This window comes from Physella acuta, unplaced genomic scaffold, assembly GCF_028476545.2.
Source record: "Physella acuta isolate Inbredline_101_S28 unplaced genomic scaffold, ASM2847654v3 ptg000430l, whole genome shotgun sequence".
Lineage (NCBI taxonomy): Eukaryota > Metazoa > Mollusca > Gastropoda > Physidae > Physella > Physella acuta.
In genome coordinates, this window is record NW_026731949.1 from 121,519 (window position 1) to 143,823 (window position 22,305).

General features: G+C 37.5%; 2 protein-coding genes across 4 annotated transcripts in view; both read right to left on the minus strand.

Moving 5' to 3' along the window:
- Positions 1 to 7,297: 7,297 nt before the first annotated feature.
- LOC131942870 (uncharacterized) lies at positions 7,298 to 16,250 on the minus strand. 3 transcript variants are annotated; one of them, XM_059302829.1, is made up of 5 exons: positions 16,170 to 16,250; positions 10,266 to 10,366; positions 9,214 to 9,277; positions 9,038 to 9,106; positions 7,298 to 8,677 (listed from the first exon to the last, which is right to left on the minus strand). In XM_059302829.1, the coding sequence occupies exons 3-5, from the start codon at positions 9,260 to 9,262 to the stop codon at positions 7,761 to 7,763; spliced, it is 1,035 nt and encodes a 344-aa protein (XP_059158812.1). In that variant the 5' UTR covers positions 9,263 to 9,277; positions 10,266 to 10,366; positions 16,170 to 16,250; the 3' UTR covers positions 7,298 to 7,760. The 3 variants fall into 3 exon arrangements, with proteins under 3 accessions (XP_059158812.1, XP_059158813.1, XP_059158815.1); XM_059302830.1 differs by lacking the exon at positions 16,170 to 16,250 and adding an exon at positions 15,100 to 15,295; XM_059302832.1 differs by lacking the exon at positions 10,266 to 10,366 and having other exon boundaries at positions 16,170 to 16,241.
- A 436-nt stretch (positions 16,251 to 16,686) lies between these two features.
- The window catches only part of LOC131942878 (ubiquitin-like modifier-activating enzyme 5), a 28,910-nt gene continuing 23,291 nt past the window's right edge, over positions 16,687 to 22,305 (minus strand). Inside the window, exons 10-12 of the mRNA XM_059302840.1 lie at positions 21,593 to 21,674; positions 19,601 to 19,710; positions 16,687 to 18,484 (exon numbers count right to left, since the gene is read on the minus strand). Coding sequence (XP_059158823.1) covers positions 18,407 to 18,484; positions 19,601 to 19,710; positions 21,593 to 21,674 — 270 coding nt within the window. The 3' untranslated portion in view covers positions 16,687 to 18,406. The remainder of the gene's footprint in view (positions 18,485 to 19,600; positions 19,711 to 21,592; positions 21,675 to 22,305) is intronic.

The window sequence follows — 22,305 nt, forward strand, 5'->3', positions numbered from 1 at the left end:
GCTATAAGGAGTGACGTCTGAATTAGAACTTCACTACATTATATTTACACAAAAAGTGATGATTGGGGTTGGGAAATAGGGTGATAATCCTGAGTGAGCCACGCTACTTAAGTAGGTATGCGCTAATTCAAAATGATAAAGGAAAAAAGTAGTGTTCATGTAACAATTACTATGCAGGTTTCTGTTCTTCCTATTCCGTTAAAACCGAGATTCGACAATGTAACGTATTTCATTTAGGTGCAATGGCAGTTGACATAATATTATAACAGCTGTATCGTTAAGATAACATGCGTTAGTATTGGAGAATCGACTTCCGTATTCCCACTTATGGAAAATGTGCATCGACTTCCGTATTCCCACTTATGGAAAATGTGCATCGACTTCCGTATTCCACTTATGGAAAATGTGCATCGACTTCCGTATTCCCACTTATGGATAATGTGCATCGACTTCCGTATTCCCACTTATGGATAATGTGCATCGACTTCCGTATTCCCACTTATGGATAATGTGCATCGACTTCCGTATTCCCACTTATGGAAAATGTGCATCGCCTTCCGTATTCCCACTTATGGAAAATGTGCTTCGACTTCCGTATTCTCAAAGCGACCAAGATCGGGTGTCTTCTCGTCCAACCAACGGTGCCGGCTCTAAGACCGTGACCAACCCGACGTCCTCACAGAACGGTTGAATCAATGGTAGCGATGGACGGGTATACACGGCAGGTATGTGATCAATACAGGTTAGGTCTTGCGCTTGCTGGGAAAACTTTGTTCATGTACAACATTCACGGCCCAAATAATCAGTCTCAATCACCACCTGCAGTCACCAATGAGCAACATTAAGAACAAAGGGATTTCCTCAGAGGCTTACATACCTAATTATTCTGTGGAGCACGCATAGAGCCACAGACATCTAAAGACATAGAAGGCTACATACATTGCCCCATCTCTCGAGGCCATCACAGACATTGGTCCCTATCGTGAGGCTACATGCTACTAGGACATCTAAATCTCAGCTTTTATAGTGTAGCTCGGATTGTTTTGGACATAAGTTTGTCATGGTTTTCCGTAGGGCTCGTATTGTATGGGTCAATTTTTGAATGCGTAACAAATTTTAGTGTACACAGCAGAAAGCGGATATCGACAGCTGAAGTTAGTGCGCGTGTTTATCGATTGCTCCATGGTTCGATCATGGACGCATCCTTGTGTGTAGTGGGTCAACACTCAGACATTGGTGTGTTGTATTAGTTGCTGTGTCAAGCACAACGACGTGCGACTACACATTTCACAATTAAACACGTGATCTATTTTAAAACATGTTTTAATCAACATAAAACCTGTAAATGCAGATGTTTACTTTTTCCCAACTTCTTTTAGATCCTTCCAGAATATCGATTTTATCGATTGCTTAAAGATCTACACTTCATCAGTTAAAACTTTTTTTTTTAACTAGCCAGGTGTCCACATGTCAGTTCATTTTCCAAGATTTTCTCTTGTTATAAAACGCAAGCGCTTGATGTTGTCGTTCTAGCAATTAGTAATTATAATTAGTATGTCATAATAGAAAAAATAAAAGCAAAAACTCACGAATAACTGAAAAATCCTGCAACAAAAATGAGTCACTCTGTCTTGCTATTTGCCACGTGAAATAAGATGGTGACTTTTAAAATATTATGATGTAGACCAGGTAAGGAAACGTCAAGAAGTGCCACACACTGACAAGAACTGACACAAGTAGTGTCACACACTGACAAGAACTGACACAAGTAGTGCCACACACTGACAAGAACTGACACAAGTAGTGTCACACACTGACAAGAACTGACACAAGGAGTGTCACACACTGAAAACAACTGATCTCATCTGTCGTAAACTCACGAAGATATGCGTGGATCTATTTATAGTTAACAAGGACGTTATTGTTGGAATATCCGCTTTGTTCTCCGCCGCCAGACTTTCTTGTCATGTTTATAAAAGAACATTTTTTTCCAAGAACAACCGTAAGTAAATAATGTAAATAAACGTTTAAAACATCACCATAAGACACGACTACTGATATTATGTCCGTCCAAATTTACGCATGTTAACCTTTTCTTTTTGTTCGTATGAAATTTTAATTATATTTCGATTATACATTCTTTATTTTAAATGATTAAAATATTAATTTCAACGAAGGTTTATTTTTAAAACCATAAAAAGTAAAAAAAAAAAAGTAGTTACACTTTGGTACCTGACGGTTAATAGGGCAGGTGAAGTAACGTCGGCATGTCAATGGGCTGAGAAATAATTTCTATGTCCGCCGCTTTGATTTCCCTAACGTAAATTTGGTGCCACATTCAGCTGGATGGGCTCAAGACGTCCTACAATCTCGTGACGGGATCAAATTCCGAGACTTTCTGAGTAGCAGGCACGTTTTCTATTGTTGCACATTCGTTTAAAAAGCCGTTTCTAGCATGGTCACGTCGCCTGAAGTGAGTATGTACGAGCTAGAGATCCAACACAACATCGAGAGTCAGGTGTTGAAGTTCTTAAAGGTACCATGGTGCCAGAACAGCTGACTGAGAGTTCAGAGTTCAAACAAATTATTGTCATGTGCTATGATCGTTGCACGTGACCTCTCACTGCGCTGTATAATTTATGAGAACAGGGCATTACCCTCCCTCAACCACCACCCCCCTCCCAATTACCTCATTTTTAATTACCTCCGAAAATCCCGAAATTTAGTCATTAAGAATGGTCCATGAGATGTAGAATGAAGAATGTTGACGAAAGAGCTCCCAATAATGGTCTCGTTATTAAAGCTCAAACATGAAGTCTTCGTCAACAAATATGGATCCAACAAACTAACATGGTAGATGAGCAATTACCACAACCGGATATAACTACTTATTAAACACATATTATTTTTAAATTAGGGGTTCAGGTGGTTTGGCCAGCCCAGCACACGTATAGAACTCCAGCAAGACGAGACTTGTAATCAGGAGACAGCAGCCCAACAAGACGAGACTTGTAATCTGGAGACAGCAGCCCAGCAAGACGAGACTTGTAATCTGGAGACAGCAGCCCAACAAGACGAGACTTGTAATCTGGAGACAGCAGCCCAGCAAGACGAGACTTGTTTTGTGTACTGTGTAATGATCGTTTTACATTTAATTGTGACGGTGTGTCCAGGGATTGAGCACATGAGTGATAGTAACATGACTCGGAATAGGGAAATTATATATCGTGATTAATCTACTACATGTCTCTTATATGTTAGCAAGTCTGAACAGCTGCTTAAAAAGTTACTTAAAGTAAATTTGAAATGTTCTTGTCTTAGCATCACGCCCAGATGAAAACAAATACTTAGTTTATCATCACGAGAGCTTCCCCTTTTGTAACACTTCTCTACGGCCATGTATGAAGAGTTCACTGATTGCTAACTTAATTTTAGCGCACTAAAAGACTTTGGCAACCGCACCACCAGCTAAATCAAATTATTCTGACCCAACAAATCTTGACGTGAGCTCCCTGTTTCAGTCAAATATGATAGTCACTCAAGAGGTCCCTATGGTAGGATGTCGACAAAAGAGCTCTTTAAAATTGTCTCGTCATTAATGCTCATCCATTCTTTGTCAACAAACCTGATTCATTCGTGCAAACTAATATTCTAGAAGAACAATCCCTCCCCTTTCAACATCCGTTTGTTCCCCACTCCCCTCTCACCACCCGTTTATCCCCCCCCACCCACACCACCCGTTTATCCCCCCCACCCTCACCACCCGTTTATCCCCCCACACCCTCACCACCCGTTTATCCCCCCACCCACACCACCCGTTTATCCCCCCACCCTCACCACCCGTTTATCCCCCCACCCTCACCACCCGTTTATCCCCCACCCACACCACCCGTTTATCCCCACCCCCACCCTCACCACCCGTTTATCCCCCCCCCCACCCACACCAACCGTTTATCCCCCCCCCACCCTCACCACCCGTTTATCCCCCCACCCTCACCACCCGTTTATCCCCCCCCCCCCACCCTCACCACCCGTTTATCCCCCCACCCTCACCACCCGTTTATCCCCCCCCCCCCACCCTCACCACCCGTTATCCCCCCCCCACCCTCACCACCCGTTTATCCCCCCACACCCTCACCACCCGTTTATCCCCCCCTACCCTTACCACCCGTTTATCCCCCCCCCCCCCCCCCCCCACCCTCACCACCCTGAGCTGTAGAATAAATATATTCTCATAGAATATATCCAAACCCTAGACTGACATATTCTCATAGAATATATCTTAACCCTAGACTGACTCTAAACTTATCCATAACCATAACATTAGCTAACGATTAGCGTTAAGTGTAATATTAGAGTAATGGTACAATGTATTGTAGACAGGGGAACGTTTATGTCCTACTCAAGTTTTTTTTTAGGCGGGTTGTTATTTACGTAAGTTTACGAGACAGTGGTTGGTTGATCCTTTGGAATGTACGGAAGACGGAATGTCAGGGGACTGAGTAGATTATGTCTCCCCCCCCCCCTCCTACCCACATACCAAACCACAGTTGGTGAGTACAAACATGTTGGGCTGTTTAATTCCATTCTTGGAATCACATCATTGTCGAGAAAGTCGCTTGTTGTATCTTGATTAGGAACAATTACAAAACATTTTGGTTAACTCACCAGGTTATGTAACAGAATAATGGAATAATAATAAGCTAAATCAACAAAATTAAAGAACTGTTTTACAATAATGTGTTTGTGTTATTGCCTCGACACAATGTAGAACTAACGCAGTAGACCCAGTGTTGTGACATGTTATGGGTGGTTTAATATTGCTTGTAACTTAAGCTGACGGTAGAGTGGTCTTTATTTATTGTAACGATCTATGTAGCCTACTGGTAGGATGACAGGATAAATACAGATCTACTGACATGTACGTCACAAAAACAAGTCATTGAAATTAAATGATGAATTTTACTCATTACCTAGAGATACTTTATCGGAATCGTTTTGTTTTAATTATTAATTATAAATATTATGTATTATTTTTCTTTCCAAAAACACTTCTATTTTCAAGGTCTCCGCATTATACGTTTGTGGTCAAAGGGAACTAACAATGAAAACAATTTGCAAATACTTTCTGACGCAGTTGTCTCCTTTGAGTAGTCTGCAAATTTTTAAATTAATTTTTGTTATTAATATTTTAAATTTTATAATCCGACGAGCTTTCAAAAATCTACATTTCTAGCCGTGTGACCTTTAAACTTAATTGAAAAATGGCGAAATCAGGTCGAAATAAACCACAGCTTATGATCTTTCAATCAGAATGGCAAGACTTAGCTAGGCATTGTATACAATGCTAAACACGTCAACCAAGGTGTTTGGTATCATTATTTCTAGCTAACGTAACTGTCATCTGTTTAAGTCTAGGTCTATTGTCTGTTTACTCGATGCATGACAAAATTGATTATCAGCATATTTTAATATACTGATACTACAGTAACTATATTTTTTAATAAAGTAACTAAGATGCGCCATTTCTTTGCAAAGTCTCAGCTACAAACTTGACTGCCGACATTATCAGCTACAAACTTGACTGCCGACATTAAGTCTCAGCTACAAACTTGACTGCCGACATTAAGTCTCAGCTACAAACTTGACTGCCGACATTAAGTCTCAGCTACAAACTTGACTGCCGACATTATGTCTCAGCTACAAACTTGACTGCCGACATTAAGTCTCAGCTACAAACTTGACTGCCGACATTAAGTCTCAGCTACAAACTTGACTGCCGACATTAAGTCTCAGCTACAAACCTGACTGTCGACATTACGTCTCAGCTACAAACTTGACTGCCGACATTAAGTCTCAGCTACAAACTTGACTGCCGACATTTAGTCTCAGCTTCAAACTTGACTGCCGACATTAAGTCTCAGCTACAAACTTGACTGCCGACATTAAGTCTCAGCTACAAACTTGACTGCTGACATTAAGTACAAACTTGACTGCCGATATTAGATCTCAGCTACAAACTTGACTGCCGACATTAAGTCTCTGACTGCCGACATTAAGTCTCAGCTACAAACTTGACTGCCGACATTAAGTCTCTGACTGCCGACATAAGGTCTCAGCTATAAACTTGACTGAAAACATTAAATCAAGTCTCAGCTACAAACTTGACTGCCGATATTAAGTCTCAGCTACAAACTTGACTGCCGACATTAAGTCTCAGCTACAAACTTGACTGCCGACATTAAGTCTCAGCTACAAACTTGACTGCCGACATTAAGTCTCAGCTACAAACTTGACTGCCGACATTAGGTCTCAACTACAAACTTGACTGCCGACATTAAGTCTCAGCTACAAACTTGACTGCCGACATTAAGTCTCAGCTACAAACTTGACTGCCGACATTAAGTCTCAGCTACAAACCTGACTGTCGACATTACGTCTCAGCTACAAACTTGACTGCCGACATTAAGTCTCAGCTACAAACTTGACTGCCGACATTTAGTCTCAGCTTCAAACTTGACTGCCGACATTAAGTCTCAGCTACAAACTTGACTGCCGACATTAAGTCTCAGCTACAAACTTGACTGCTGACATTAAGTACAAACTTGACTGCCGATATTAGATCTCAGCTACAAACTTGACTGCCGACATTAAGTCTCTGACTGCCGACATTAAGTCTCAGCTACAAACTTGACTGCCGACATTAAGTCTCTGACTGCCGACATAAGGTCTCAGCTATAAACTTGACTGAAAACATTAAATCAAGTCTCAGCTACAAACTTGACTGCCGATATTAAGTCTCAGCTACAAACTTGACTGAAAACATTAAGTCTAGTCTCAGCTACAAACTTGACTGCCGACATTAAGTCTCAGCTACAAACTTGACTGAAAACATTTAGTCTTAGCTACAAACTTGACTGCCGACATTTAGTCTCAGATACAAACTTGACTGCCGACATTAAGTCTCAGCTACAAACTTGACTGCCGACATTAAGTCTCAGCTACAAACTTGACTGCCGACATTAAGTCTCAGCTACAAACTTGACTGCCGACATTAAGTCTCAGCTACAAACTTGACTGCCGACATTAGGTCTCAACTACAAACTTGACTGCCGACATTAAGTCTCAGCTACAAACTTGACTGCCGACATTAAGTCTCAGCTACAAACTTGACTGTCGAAATTAAGTCTCAGCTACAAACTTGACTGCCGACATTTCTCTTCACCACCATCGTGTTTATCATCAACACAAAACATTCAGATTATCAACGATAACAAAATGAATGAAAGAAACTTTGAAATCTTCTAAAACTTTATTGACAATAATACAGTTTGTAAACAAATACAAACAGTTTGTAAACAAATACAAACAGTTTGTAAACAAATACAAACAGTTTGTAAACAAATACAAACAGTTTGTAAACAAATACAAACAGTTTGTAAACAAACACAAACACGAATTAAAGTATAAATAAAGACAATGATGGAGATGACAAATCTAATGTGGAGGTTTAAACAAAACAAAGATACAAGTGTAGTCTATAAATATTTCATTTCTCAACAATAAACATTTGTTTATAATTTTGTTTATGTGTCTAACAACTCTAAACAAATGACTGAAAGAAACCAAACAATTTATTTCTTGTCTTCACCAGTATACAAAGTTGCTGATGAAGACATTCAAGTCTTGACACACACAAGTTTAATGAATGGAGCCGCCATTTTGTTTGTTTACATGAGACAAGGGAAGAGAACCAACAGTTACAGATAAAACCACCCATCCTCCCCACTATAATTTCCTTCAGAGTTTGATCCACTGTGGGGACGTGACCAGCACCTGCCATATCCCGTCATGTAGACATGTGCTCCACTGGAGCCAGGACATGTACATGTTGTGTACGTGTACTTGGTGTAACAACCTTCCCTCTCATGTTCATGTGTCCATTCTCCTACAGAGACCTGTTTAGGACAGCCATGAGGATGTGACACTATAACGGTCAACTTGTCCACATCAACAAATCTCCTGTATTTGTCCTTTACTTTCTGACATAGATCATTAAAGTGCCGACACATCTTGTCCAGTTCATCAACCAACTCTAAGTCACATGACACACATGTAAACTTACACATGTCTCCCTCAATGTGTGCCTCCTCCACCCCCCAGCCATCAAGACTGACCCCAGGACTTTTATTGTCATCATAACCTACAACACACCTGGTCTGTCTCGCCTCACTCTCATCAAAGACCACGTGTGTGGCTGTCAACACACGAACCTCCCCCCACACTTTGCTGGGTGTGTCCGAGTGTTGACACTTGCCACATGGACAAGTGCCCTTGTTGTCACTGTCTGTGTACTTGACCACATGACACACCCTCCCCGTCCCTGTCCTCAACACGTCACTTCCTCTGGTGTTATAAAATGGATACTGACCACTGAAGCATGGAACAGACTTTGGTCTCTCTAGACTGGTGTACTTGACCTTTATCAGGACCGTTAGGGCAGACAAAGTTTTGATTACCTCCAACATGATGACGTCACGGTAACGTGAGGGGAGATGATCCAATTTAAAATCATTAACAGGATTAAATTTTTTATGACCTGGATTCTTCTTACAGCCCGTATAGTGCTTGTGTAAGTCAGCTTCACCTCCATAGCAGATCTCGGCTTCATGATCTCCTGGAGAGATACAAGGGGAGGGAATCCATATTTTTTAAAAATACAAATTTAAATGTATTTAAAATAAGTAACTTGTCAAACAAATAGTGCAACTATAAAAATTAACAAAAACTTTTTATTTCTAATTGTTTTATTGGCTGGTGAAGATGAAATAGAGTTTACATGTATCATGTGGTAAATATTGCCTGCCAAACGACCATTTAACTAACCATCAGTTGTCAACAGGATAAGGTAATATATTAGCTGTAAAAGAACTCATGCACTTCATATATGTAAATAATGTAATCATGTGCCCAGCAGATCTGTATAAATGTAACTTCTTACATGTTATGTACATATTTCACACAATCTGGAACTCACCTGGTATAAAACCACCTTCAGTTTTTGTTTCTTCAAACTGTGTTGTCTCATCTGTTCTATGTGTTAGACCTAAAACATTTGAACATCAAGGTTTTAATTAGATTAAATAAAAACCTAAACATTTCTAAACATTTACAGCAAATACAAAACATGTAGCCTAGAAACATTTATTTTACCTTTCTCTGCCAACTGATTTTCTCTTTTCTTCCCACCTGTATTTCCCATCTCTGACAACTTTACCTGCAATAAAAAAATTATTGTAAAATAAATTTACATTATATGATTTTGTTACAAAACTTATCATCATTTAAGTCAACTTTAAGGATGAGTTCCAGATTCTTTTATAGTGATGTGAAGACGTTTGGTGAGGTGCTGACTAACATAATCTGGTCATAGAACTAAACTGGAGTTTAATCAGCTCAACTCAACTTCACTTTATCCACCATTTCATTGTATCACAGTAAATTACATTACATATTTTTTTATACTTTAAATAAGGGTTACATCAGATGTTAGCCTATATAAAAAATTTTTTATATTGTTCGATATTAAATTTGAATAGTTTTTAACTGATAAAATATTAAAAAGTAGCTTAGCAAATTCGCAAACTATATACTTTTCATAAAAGCTTAATTGTTTTTAAGGCAAGTAGTCTCATTTAATTAGTTATCAGCTAGATAAACTCAAATAAGCACACAGAAAAAGAAGAAGCTAGTTGCAATAAAATTATTGTCATACCAAAATCAAGTACATAATCTTTAAATTTACATTGCTTTTCATTTACTTCTATAAATTATGTTTTAGTTTATGTCAACTTTAAAATGTGGCTTTTAAATGTCTCACAATTTAAATGATTTTTATCTGCCCTCTATGCATTGTCTTTCATGTTAGATTCCAACTCAACCCACCCCATTAAAATGATATCACACCTCAACCTTGTAATTTTTTATTCTTAAGAGATTTCATTCTAAAATAAACTGAGCCTATTGAAGCTTAGAATATTTCTTCTATTTACAATTTACAAAAAAGTATTTTAAATGTTAAATAATGGCAAAATTTAGTTTCAAACACACCTAATTTTTATTCTGAAATTTAAACTAAGAAGAGACACAAAATCATGGACGTTTTCTAAGACGTAATCAAAGTTGACTTAAAAAATATGTAGTCTATTAAAATGCTAGATCAAATTCTATTGAATGAATAAAAAAATGCAGGCTTCAGCACAAACCTCTAGTAGCTTTTTAATTGGATCCTTTGAATAACAAAATTATGTCTTTATAGCCCTATTGATGGGTGATTCCACTGTCCATATCTTTCTCATTCACACACCTTGATAAAAAGACATGCATACTATTATATACCTTCATATCTTTAGAATATAGGATTACATCAATTAACAAACTAGATTAACGTTGTATGCTCTAGTCTAAACTCTAAATAATTTCTCTGACTTGGTTTCTTAATTTTATAAAATTTAGCTGGTGTGGTGATGTAGTGAGTATTCAGAGGCGTACGCAGGGGGGGGAGCACGGGGAGCGGCCGCTCCCCCTCTGGCCATTTTCAGCAAAGTGGCGCCTTTTTGGAAACTTTTTAAACTCAAAGTTTTAAACAATGATATTTGTTAAAAAAATATTTTTGGTCGGCACATCTATGTAAATCACAAGATTACTTTTCATGCAGCAATTAAGCATTATTGTACTAGTCTAGTACTGTCTACGTTTACAACACGTATTAACAGCTGCATCAGTTTGCCATTCTAAAAATAACCATTATGATGCAATGCAATGTTTAAAAAACATCTACGGGTGGTACCACTTGACAAGAGGGGTGTTAAGTTTAAATCCACGGTATAATGTATTTGTTTACGAATAATTGAATTCGAAAATGTTATACATAAAACTTCACACATAATTACTATATATATACAGTTTGAATCGTGTGATTGATTTATAAAAAATTACAATACAGAAACAAATACAACTACTGTGACACCTCTATTTAAATTTACTTATGGGCAAACTGCGTAGCGGTGGGGAAAGTTCAACAACGTCATCACGATGAAGTAGTAGTATTCTTACAGTTTGGGCGATACTGATTACGATTACAAATTATATTAAACAGTATCAAATTTAAATTAACTATTATTTTAGTTTACTAGATCTAGATCTATATTAAATTTGAATAAGGCTATATTTTGTATTTAAAAAACAGCTCAACTTAAACTAACCCTGATAGCACTGTTAATTATCCGCTCAGCTGATGTATCGTTTGAACTTGTTTCCAATAGTTAGTAATTATCAAAAAGTAATCGCACCATTAAATTATTTGGTGTATCATACTAACTATTTTGCGAATAAGACAACAGTTGCGCTTAGAATTCGTTAGTTAAAAGGTTATTAAATGGAAAGGAAACCAGAAAAGAATAAATATTCGGGGTGGGAGAGGAAGAGATTGAAAGAAATTTCAGATCGCCAACAATCGTCATCCAAATTTGTCAAACTGGATACATATTTTTCAAGCTGTATGCCTTTAACTGCTACAACAATACAACCAGAGGTTGATGTGTCTCAAGATACCCAAGTACAAAATGTACAAGCAACAACATCATCTAATATGCAGAATCAAGTCGTCGAGACTCAAGACAATAAGGTAATGTCTATAGACATTTTAGAAGACACCCATTTAGAAGAGGATATTGACAGTACAATGCCAGTCAAACTTAAAGCTATAATCGATATAAATCTGGAATATCCTACAGATCCTTTTTTGTTTTGTGAAACACCCGTAACACCGGATCTGGTACGTGCATTACTTGAGTTTGGTCCTTGTCAACCAGGCCTCAAAGATACTTATAAAGATTTTCCCAAAAATGTAACTGGTCGGCACTTTAGTGCCAGTTGGTACAAGAAAAAAAACCACACAACATGTGGTCGTGAAATAATACGACACTGGCTAGTATATTCGCCCAAGGCAAATTATATGATTTGTTTTGCTTGTTGGCTTTTTAAGCACAAGTCAGACACTTGGGGTGATCCAAAATTGGGTTGTAAGAACTTTGCAAAAGGTCCCGACAAAATTAACAAACATGAAAACTCTGAAAGTCACAAGATTGCAGAGAGAGAACTTTTAATTACAAAGTTCCGACTTTACAAAGACAGAACCATAATATGTGACATTTTAACATCAGAAAAGAAGGAAATAGAAAAAAACAGAATAATACTGGAAAGTATTATAGATGCAGTTCTCTATTTGGGAAAACAGGGATTGGCGTTTAGGGGCCATCGTGAATCCCAAGGTTTAGGAGAAGCTACATTAAATGAAGGCAACTTTTTGGAACTTATTAAACTCATTTCTAAGAAAGATGATTTGCTAAAACAACATTTACTTTTCGGTGACAGAAATGCAACATACTTAAGTCCGGGTATGCAAAACGACTTAATTAAGTCTATATCAGCCCAAATTTTAAAGAAGATAGTAGGTGAAATTAAGATAGCTAGGTATTTCGCTGTAATTGTAGATTCGACTATCGACATTAGTAGAATGGATCAATTTTCTTTGTCAATCAGATATGTTACTGAACATGGAGACGCCATCGAAAGATTTATCCAATTTTGTGAGCTTCCTGAAGCTAGTGCAGAGGTTTTTTTTAAAACGCTTCTTACAGCAGTCACAGACTTAGGGCTGTCAATGACCATGTGCTATGGTCAGTCCTACGATGGAGCAAACACCATGTCTGGTGAAATATCGGGCGTACAAAAACGAGTTAGAGAAATAGCTCCACATGCACTCTTCACACACTGCTGTGCTCATAATTTAAATTTAATTCTCATAGATGCTGTTTCATCTAATATTCAAACACAGCTGTTTTTTGGAGTTCTGGAAAGCATATATACATTTTTTACCGGAAGTCTACCTCGTCTTTCTATATTGCAAGAGGAGCAAGGCAACAACATAGAAGCATTTTCATTAACACTGAAACGACTTAGTGATACAAGATGGGCTTCTAGAAAGACAGCAGTAGATTCTATATTGCAGAATTTACCAGCACTTGTTCTTGCATTGCAAAGAATAGTTGACGGTGAAGTTAAAAACTCTACTTCTAAACAGATTGCCGAAGGAAAGGGAATTCTTGTTACAATAGAGACCTTTGAGTTTTTAGTTGTTTTAATGTTTTGGAAAAGAATTCTGCATAAGGCTTTTAACGTATCCATTTATTTACAGAAGAGTAGCATTGATATGTTAACAGCCTTTCGATTAATTCAGATTTTTGAAAATGAGATGAGTAGCTAGAGAAATGAATTTAATCAGAATTTGAGCAGATTGAGAACGAAGCCACTGAGCTCGCTGAGAAATGTGATATCCGTACGGAGTATAAGCAACACAGGTTATACAAACGGAAAATATTCCATGACGAACGAGCAGAGGATACTCAGATATCTGACTCTAGGAAAAAATTCATTGTTCAAACTTATTTAGTGTCACTTGACTCTGTCATAACTAGTACAAACACAAGGTTTCAAAATTTTAAAGATGTGTCTTCCAAGTTTTGTTGCTTAGACCCAAAACATTTAGCATTAGATGACAGTTTAATACAGTTGGAGCAATTAGCTGTGACGTACTCGGATGTTGTTGACAGTGTAACTGAAATAGTGCAGGAATTCGTATCATTTAGAACATTTTACCAAGAGGTTTTTAGTGTAAGCAGTGTAAACAAGGGAGTTTCAACTGAAAAAGAACCTCTAGAAATAGCGGTGACAGTAAACAGCATTCTGAAATTCATGATAGCTAATGACTTGTGTTCCATGTATCCAAACCTGGCCACTTTGTATCGTATATTTCTGACTTTACCAATAAGCAGTGCCGGAGTAGAAAGATCCTTCAGCCGTCTTAAACTCCTGAAAACATACATCCGTTCTACTATGAACGAAGACAGGTTGTCCAGCTTAGCCCTGATTACGATTGAACGACAATTAGCTTCTGATGTTGATTTAAAAGACGTAATTGATCCTTTTGCTAAAATGAAACCTCGACGAAAAAGGATGTTGTAGTTCTAACAGAAGTCCTAGAGTACAGGATAAAACAAAATTGCTATCAAATATAGGCCTAACTAAATTATTGTTGTTTCTTTTTTAATTTAAAACGAATACCGTTTTGTACAACTGATTAAGCAATAAAAATATCTTCATTTACGTGTCTTATGCATTCCAATTTTTAGAAGACATAATGCTATTATAAAGTGAATTGTACGAGGACGACAAAAACAGACTACGCCCTATATTATATATATATATATATATATATATATATATATATATATATATATATATATATATATATGTATATATATATATATATATATATATATATATATATATATATATATATATATATATATATATATATATATACGTATATAGAACATATTACAAATTCGGCGCCTTTTTTGCTATTTTTCGCTCCCCCTACACTGAAAACCTGGATACGCCTCTGTGAGTATTATATTATTTCCTTTTCTATTCAGATCATATCTCTTTATCTAGATTCTAGATCTAGATCTAGATCTTGTGATCTAAGCTAGACTGTTGTGATTAGATCTAGATTATTCAGATATAGATCTAGATCTATAATTTTAATTAATTTAGAATTTAGGGCTAGATCTAGATTTAGATATTAATTCTAGACGACAAGATTCTAGATCTAGAATTTGCTGTAGACTGTCACACCACTAGATTCTAGATCTACCGTGTAGTGTGTAGAGTAGTTTAGGTTAGGTACTAGATTCTAGATCTACTAGGTAGATCTAGGTAGACTGTACTGAGTGTACTCAAAGTGTAGATCTACTGACTGTCTGAACGAACTGTACGACTGTCTAGATTTTTCTAGTTGTTACTCAAAACTCAAAAATTGTTACGACTACGATCCTAAATAAATAGTTAATAAGGGCTAGTCTTAGCCTAGATCTAGAGTAAAGGAACAAAAAATTATGTCTAGATCTAGATCTGGATCTTTGAAAGTTTGTCACATACACATTTTAAATTAAAATACTCAAATTTTTTGAAAACCTAATATTAATATTGCCTGTTGTCGTCTGCTGAGATCTGAGGTCTGAAGCAAGCAAACGTATTCGATACTGTAAATATCGTGTTATTAAATTGTCGATCAAAATAGCCAAATTGTTGTTTCTCGTATTTTGTATTGTAGATATCATTTTTTTTTGTAAAATGTAGATCTAGTAAACGTAGTCTTTATTTCATGATAACGTAAGAATTTTTTTTTATTTTTTAAAAAAGTTCTTGAAATAACTATCTCAATGCAGTTAGGCCTAGGCCTAGACTGAGATTTTATGACATCAATACTAGCCAGATACACGTCAGTATTTTAAGAGTAAATCAAGGATCTTGATCTAGATCTAGTCTAAAACGTGTTGTTATCTTAAAATAATAGATCTCTAGATCTATGTCAAAAATAATTTTAAATAGGGTCTAAGTCTTTAAATTACGTCTCAAATAGATTTTTAAAATCTACGACGGATGACAATACAATAATTTAGATCTACTATTAACAACTGTCGTATCTTCCAATAATTTTTCTCCACGAATATGTAATGAAATTAATGATTGCAATAATAAATTGTTTTGCTTTGAGTTAAACTGACGTAGGCTTACTCACAAAGTTTTTATCATCTCATATGGCGACTGGTTAATGCGATCGTTCACACAAGAAGTCACACTCATAGTGGGGTGGGGGGGGGGGGGGGGTTGGACTCTTGTGCCGATGTAGGGGATAACCGTAACGGTTAAAAAAAACTAAACGCAACACTTTTGCAATTTAAAAAAAAAAATTCAATATTTGAAGTTAATGTTTGATGATTGTAACAACATTAGATCGATAGCTATTCCTTTTCACGGGAATGTCAACACGACAGATGACGAAGAGTTTCAAAAATTACAATTCTATGGGGGCGAGATGGGGGCGGTGTGGAGGACATGGACTCATACAAAAAATAAAATTCATCAAAATAAGTCAAATTTAATCTAGTTCCATAATGTTATTCAGATTTTATCGTATACGTTAAACGTTTTCTTAAAGTGGTAAAGCTGAACCAAAAAAAAACAACAACAGATTAACTTACTCTTACAACACCGTTTACCAGGTCTTTCTTGAACTAGTTTCAAGTCTGCTCTTGGGGATGATTGTGCGTTCGGGAAATCCTGACGATATTATTACATATTTTACTATTTTTAGACTTTGGGGATTTTCCTCCATAATTTATTTTTAATCATTGAATGGAAATTCAAGAATTACTTTTTCAATGGTTTAGCATAAGTTTTAGTTTTTCGGATTTTCTTTTTTTTTTTACATGGGTGTATTTTAAGTTGTTTTAGTTCGATCTGGCCTGGTAACAACCACACACGTCCTGTGGTAACACACACACACGTCCTGTGGTAACAACCACACACATCCTCCTGTGGAAACAACCACATACGTCCTGTGGTAACAACCACAAATGTCCTGTGGTAACAACCACAGGTGTCACAGCCCAGGTCAGAGTGGAACACACAGATACTTCAATAAAGAAAAAATATTTCAAACATTTAAACACAGGAAATATTTTCCATCATGTTTATTATAACAGTATACAACCAAAACCAAGACAAATCACATGAATTATGATAACTAAAATACATCCATGATTTATTGAGCATGATGCTAGAAATTAGAAAACAAAATATATATACAAATTAAAGATCAACATTACATCAGTTATAATCAAGTTCATGGTAAACTGACACAATCAGGCATAGGACCTGTAGGACAAACATAATGTGTAGGACATACACTATATCATATGGTAGCGCAGACACAGGAAACACAATAAATAAGTGCTGTAGCACACCTTTATTTATTAACATGAAGATAAAAACTTAGGCCATAAGCTACATATCACAAAAACTATTCACATTTTCTTATGGCTGGTTGATTGAGTGTTGACTAGTAAAAGTTTTATACTGCTGGACTACAATATCACTAACAATGAGTTATATAGGTTAAACTGACATAGTCTCCAGTGGTCAGACATCTTGTGTCAGATATTGTCAAACAAATGAATCTAGGACTCTCAATTTCCTATACCTGTACAACACCAGAGAATCCTCTTCTATTAACCAAAATAAAAGAATGCAAAATTAATCAAATGAATTTTGTTGTTCTTAGGTCACTCTATGTAACGTTTGCTAGCTGCAGTAAACAATCTTACATAAACATGTGTTTGATGGCTGCTCAATAATGACAGAAAAACAGAATTTAATAAAACACGTCATGAAAGGCTACTTCTATAATTATCCTAGTCATTCATACACCATTGATGTCAGTTGTATGGCGTCATTCATACACCATTTGATGTCAGTTGTATGAAGTCATTCACACCACAGATAAAACCAGTCTGTTACAGTTAGAGAAAGTTTCAACTCAAATATTCCATTCACTCAAGATTCACACATTTATAAAATAGTTTCAAAGTTTCTGTGCTCTATTTCTTGCTCGATCGCTGTACTACAAACTGAAAGAACTTGGTTTTTTTTAAAGTATATTTCAACGTTCAAACAACATGAATGAATCAGTTGTTTTAAAGTATATTTTAAGATTCAAACATTATATAAATGAATCAGTTGTTTTAAAGTATATTTCAAGATTCAAACATTATATGAATGAATCAGTTGTTTTAAAGTATATTTCAAGATTCTACCATTATATAAATGAATCAGTTGTTTTTAATTTTTCCACGCTGATACTGTTTATGTTCCAACCATCACAATTGAGTGCATGTTCAAATGTCGAAAACGAGAGAGGCAAACATGACATTAGTAACAAACATTATTTTAAAAAAATGAATTTACTTTGATAAGTGATCTTGGTACCAAATTTAAGATCTTAAATAAAATGTTCTATTTCTATATAATTATTCAAGTTTTGCTGTGGACACTTACATTTGTTTAACCAAAACTGTAGATTCTATTTATAGTATAGTAACTTACTCTTGTGAATATGAAATAAATTTTTAAAAAATAGTGAACATCAACATAAAACATGAATTTTGAAATGTTTTACAGCTGAACTAGCCATACTTTGATATACATTACTTGAATGGTCAAATATCAGACCCAGACATACATCAGACTTTCTGGATCAGACATACATTAGATGACTTTAACATACACAGACATTCATCAGGCTTTATAACATGAAGGAATAAATACACAGAAATTAGACATAATGTTTGAATTAATTACACAGCCTAAATGTTGAGAGTGATGAGACATACATTTATTGAATTAATTACACAGCCTAAATGTTGCGAGTGACTTGATGTTACAAGTTCTGCATCTGCTTCATCAGGTCTTGTATACTCAACTCTGTGACAGGAACAAACTCAGTCACGTCCACCTCCTGTATCAGGTGTCAAGGGGGGAAAACATGGTTAGACGAGCTCATTGGTGTAGAGAAAACATGGTTAGACAAGCTCTTTGGTGGGGAGAAAACATGGTTAGACAAGCTCTTTGGTGTAGAGAAAACATGGTTAGACAAGCTCTTTGGTGTAGAGAAAACATGGTTAGACAAGCCCTTTGGTGGGGAGAAAACATGGTTAGACAAGCTCTTTGGTGTAGAGAAAACATGGTTAGACAAGCCCTTTGGTGTAGAGAAAACATGGTTAGACAAGCTCTTTGGTGTAGAGAAAACATGGTTAGACAAGCTCTTTGGTGGGGAGAAAACATGGTTAGACAAGCTCTTTGGTGTAGAGAAAACATGGTTAGACAAGCTCTTTGGTGTAGAGAAAACATGGTTAGACAAGCCCTTTGGTGTAGAGAAAACATGGTTAGACAAGCTCTTTGGTGGGGAGAAAACATGGTTAGACAAGCTCTTTGGTGTAGAGAAAACATGGTTAGACAAGCCCTTTGGTGTAGAGAAAACATGGTTAGACAAGCCCTTTGGTGGGGAGAAAACATGGTTAGACAAGCTCTTTGGTGTAGAGAAAACATGGTTAGACAAGCTCTTTGGTGGGGAGAAAACATGGTTAGACAAGCTCTTTGGTGTAGAGAAAACATGGTTAGACAAGCCCTTTGGTGTAGAGAAAACATGGTTAGACAAGCCCTTTGGTGGGGAGAAAACATGGTTAGACAAGCTCTTTGGTGTAGAGAAAACATGGTTAGACAAGCCCTTTGGTGGGGAGAAAACATGGTTAGACAAGCTCTTTGGTGGGGAGAAAACATGGTCAGACAAGCTCTTTGGTGTAGAGAAAACATGGTTAGACAAGCTCTTTGGTGTAGAGAAAACATGGTTAGACAAGCTCTTTGGTGTAGAGAAAACATGGTTAGACAAGCTCTTTGGTGTGGCAGGTTAACTCACCTGTGTGGCAGGTTAACTCACCTGTGTGGCAGGTTAACTCACCTGTGTGGCAGGTTAACTCACCTGTGTGGCAGGTTAACTCACCTGTGTGGCAGGCTTAGTGTAAGCCACTGTAACTCCTTCTGTCAGCTCTGGTTTTTTACCTTCAGGTTAACTCACCTGTGTGGCAGGCTTAGTGTAAGCCACTGTAACTCCTTCTGTCAGCTCTGGTTTTTTACCTTCAGCCGCCAGAGCTTCTTCTTCTGTTGTCTCAGCTACAATTTCTATACCTGTAGGTATAGGGGGAATACATGACATTGGGGGAGTACATGACATCACAATCTCTATACCTGCAGGTATAGGGGGAATATATGACATTGGGGGAGTATATGACATCAGGGGAGTATATGACATCAGGGGAGTACATGACATCACAATCTCTATACCTGTAGGTATAGGGGGAATATATGACATTGGGGGAGTATATGACATCACAATCTCTATACCTGTAGGTATAGGGGGAATATATGACATTGGGGGAGTATATGACATCACAATCTCTATACCTGTAGGTATAGGGGGAATACATGACATTGGGGGAGTACATGACATCAGGGGAGTACATGACATCACAATCTCTATACCTGCAGGTATAGGGGGAATATATGACATTGGGGGAGAATATGACATCAGGGGAGTACATGACATCACAATCTCTATACCTGTAGGTACAGTGGGAATATATGACATTGGGGGAGTATATGACATCACAATCTCTATACCTGTAGGTATAGGGGGAATATATGACATTGGGGGAGTATATGACATCACAATCTCTATACCTGTAGGTATAGGGGGAATATATGACATTGGGGGAGTATATGACATCACAATCTCTATACCTGTAGGTATAGGGGGAATATATGACATTGGGGGAGTATATGACATTGGGGGAGTATATGACATCACAATCTCTATACCTGCAGGTATAGGGGGAGTACATGACATTGGGGGAATACATGACATCACAATCTCTATACCTGTAGGTATAGGGGGAATACATGACATTGGGGGAGTACATGAAATAGAGGGAGTATATGACATCAGGGGCGTACATGACATTGGGGGAGTACATGACATCACAATCTCTATACCTGTAGGTACAGGGGAATACATGACATTGGGGGAATATATGACATGATGGGAGTACATGACATAATAATCCATATACCTGCAGGTACAGGGGAATACATGACATTGGGGGAGTATATGACATAATAATATCTATACCGACAGGTATAGGGGAATATATGACATTGGGGGAGTACATGACATCACAATCTCTATACCTGCAGGTACAGGGGAATATATGACATTGGGGGAGTACATGACATCACAATCTCTATACCTGCATGTACAGGGGAATACAAGACATTGGGGGAGTACATGACATCACAATCTCTATACCTGCATGTACATGGGAATACATGACATTGGGGGAGTATGTGACATTGGGGGAGTATATGACATCAGGGGAGTACATGACATCACAATCTCTATACCTGCAGGTACAGGGGAATACATGACATTGGGGGAGTATATGACATTGGGGGAGTATGTGACATTGGGGGAGTATATGACATCAGGGGAGTACATGACATCACAATCTCTATACCTGCATGTACAGGGGAATATATGACTTCAGGGGAATGCATGACATTGGGGGAGTATATGACATCAGGGGAATGCATGACATCAATGGGAGTATATGACATCATAACCTCAATTAACAGGTACAGAGAGAATATGACATTAGATGAATATATGGCATCATGGTAATATATGCAAATGGGGGAATGTAAAGTAAACTAAAGAATCCTCTTTAGACCTAGCGATCTATTGGGCAGATTAGCAGTGTTCATATTATGCTTCTTGAGCTCAGCCTATTTAGGGAAGGTGTGGTCAGCACTTTGCCCAGCTGCTTTTACTTTCCCTAGCAAGAGTCAGGTACCCATATGAGCTGGGTGGACTCAGGGACTTCCTACTGACTAGGACCCAGATTTGAACTCGAGAATTCGGCATCAGGAGGAATACATGTCATCATAGGACAACATATACAACTAGGTAATCTGTGGGATTCCCCCCCCCCCCCCCACATAACAATCCACTTACTCCACTCATTCTCCTCATGTACCACAGCCACCTCCTCCACTTTCTCCTGCTTGTCTGTCTTTGGTCTAGCGGCTTCTCTCTCCTGTAACACACGGTGGAGCGGGGTAATATAGGGTGGAGTGGGATAACACTTGGTGGAGTGGGGTTTTAACAAATAGTGAGGTGGAGTAATAATACAGGGTGGGGTGGGGTAATGCAGGGTGCAAAAATCATTTAATTAAAAATCCATAATATAAACAATTGCTAATTCTACTTCTACTTAAGTTGCTAGTGATGAAATGGGGGAAAAAAGTATAATGATTTTTAAATGTATGGCTGAATAGCTTTCAAATTTTATCTTGAAAATTTCAGCTATTGAAAGGTGTTTATCAGATGCAAAAATCTGATTGGAAAATATAAATTTGAGGTGAAGATGTGACCTCAGGAACTGACATGTGACCCCAGGAACTGACATGTGACCTCAGGAACTGACATGTGACCCCAGGAACTGACATGTGACCTCAGGAACTGACATGTGACCTCAGGAACTGACATGTGACCTCAGGAACTGACATGTGACCCCAGGAACTGACATGTGACCTCAGGAACTGACATGTGACCTCAGGAACTGACATGTGACCTCAGGAACTGACATGTGACCTCAGGAACTGACATGTGACCTCAGGAACTGACATGTGACCTCAGGAACTGACATGTGACCTCAGGAACTGACA

What these genes read in the sequence shown, in the direction of transcription:
- LOC131942870 (XM_059302829.1), bottom strand. Translation starts at nt 9,262, where the DNA reads ATGGGAAATACAGGTGGGAAGAAAAGAGAAAATCAGTTGGCAGAGAAA. An exon ending in AAATCAGTTGGCAGAGAAAG is followed by an intron (nt 9,107 to 9,213) that starts GTAAAATAAATG and finishes CAAATGTTTTAG; the next exon opens with GTCTAACACATAGAACAGAT. An exon ending in TGAAGGTGGTTTTATACCAG is followed by an intron (nt 8,678 to 9,037) that starts GTGAGTTCCAGA and finishes GTATCTCTCCAG; the next exon opens with GAGATCATGAAGCCGAGATC.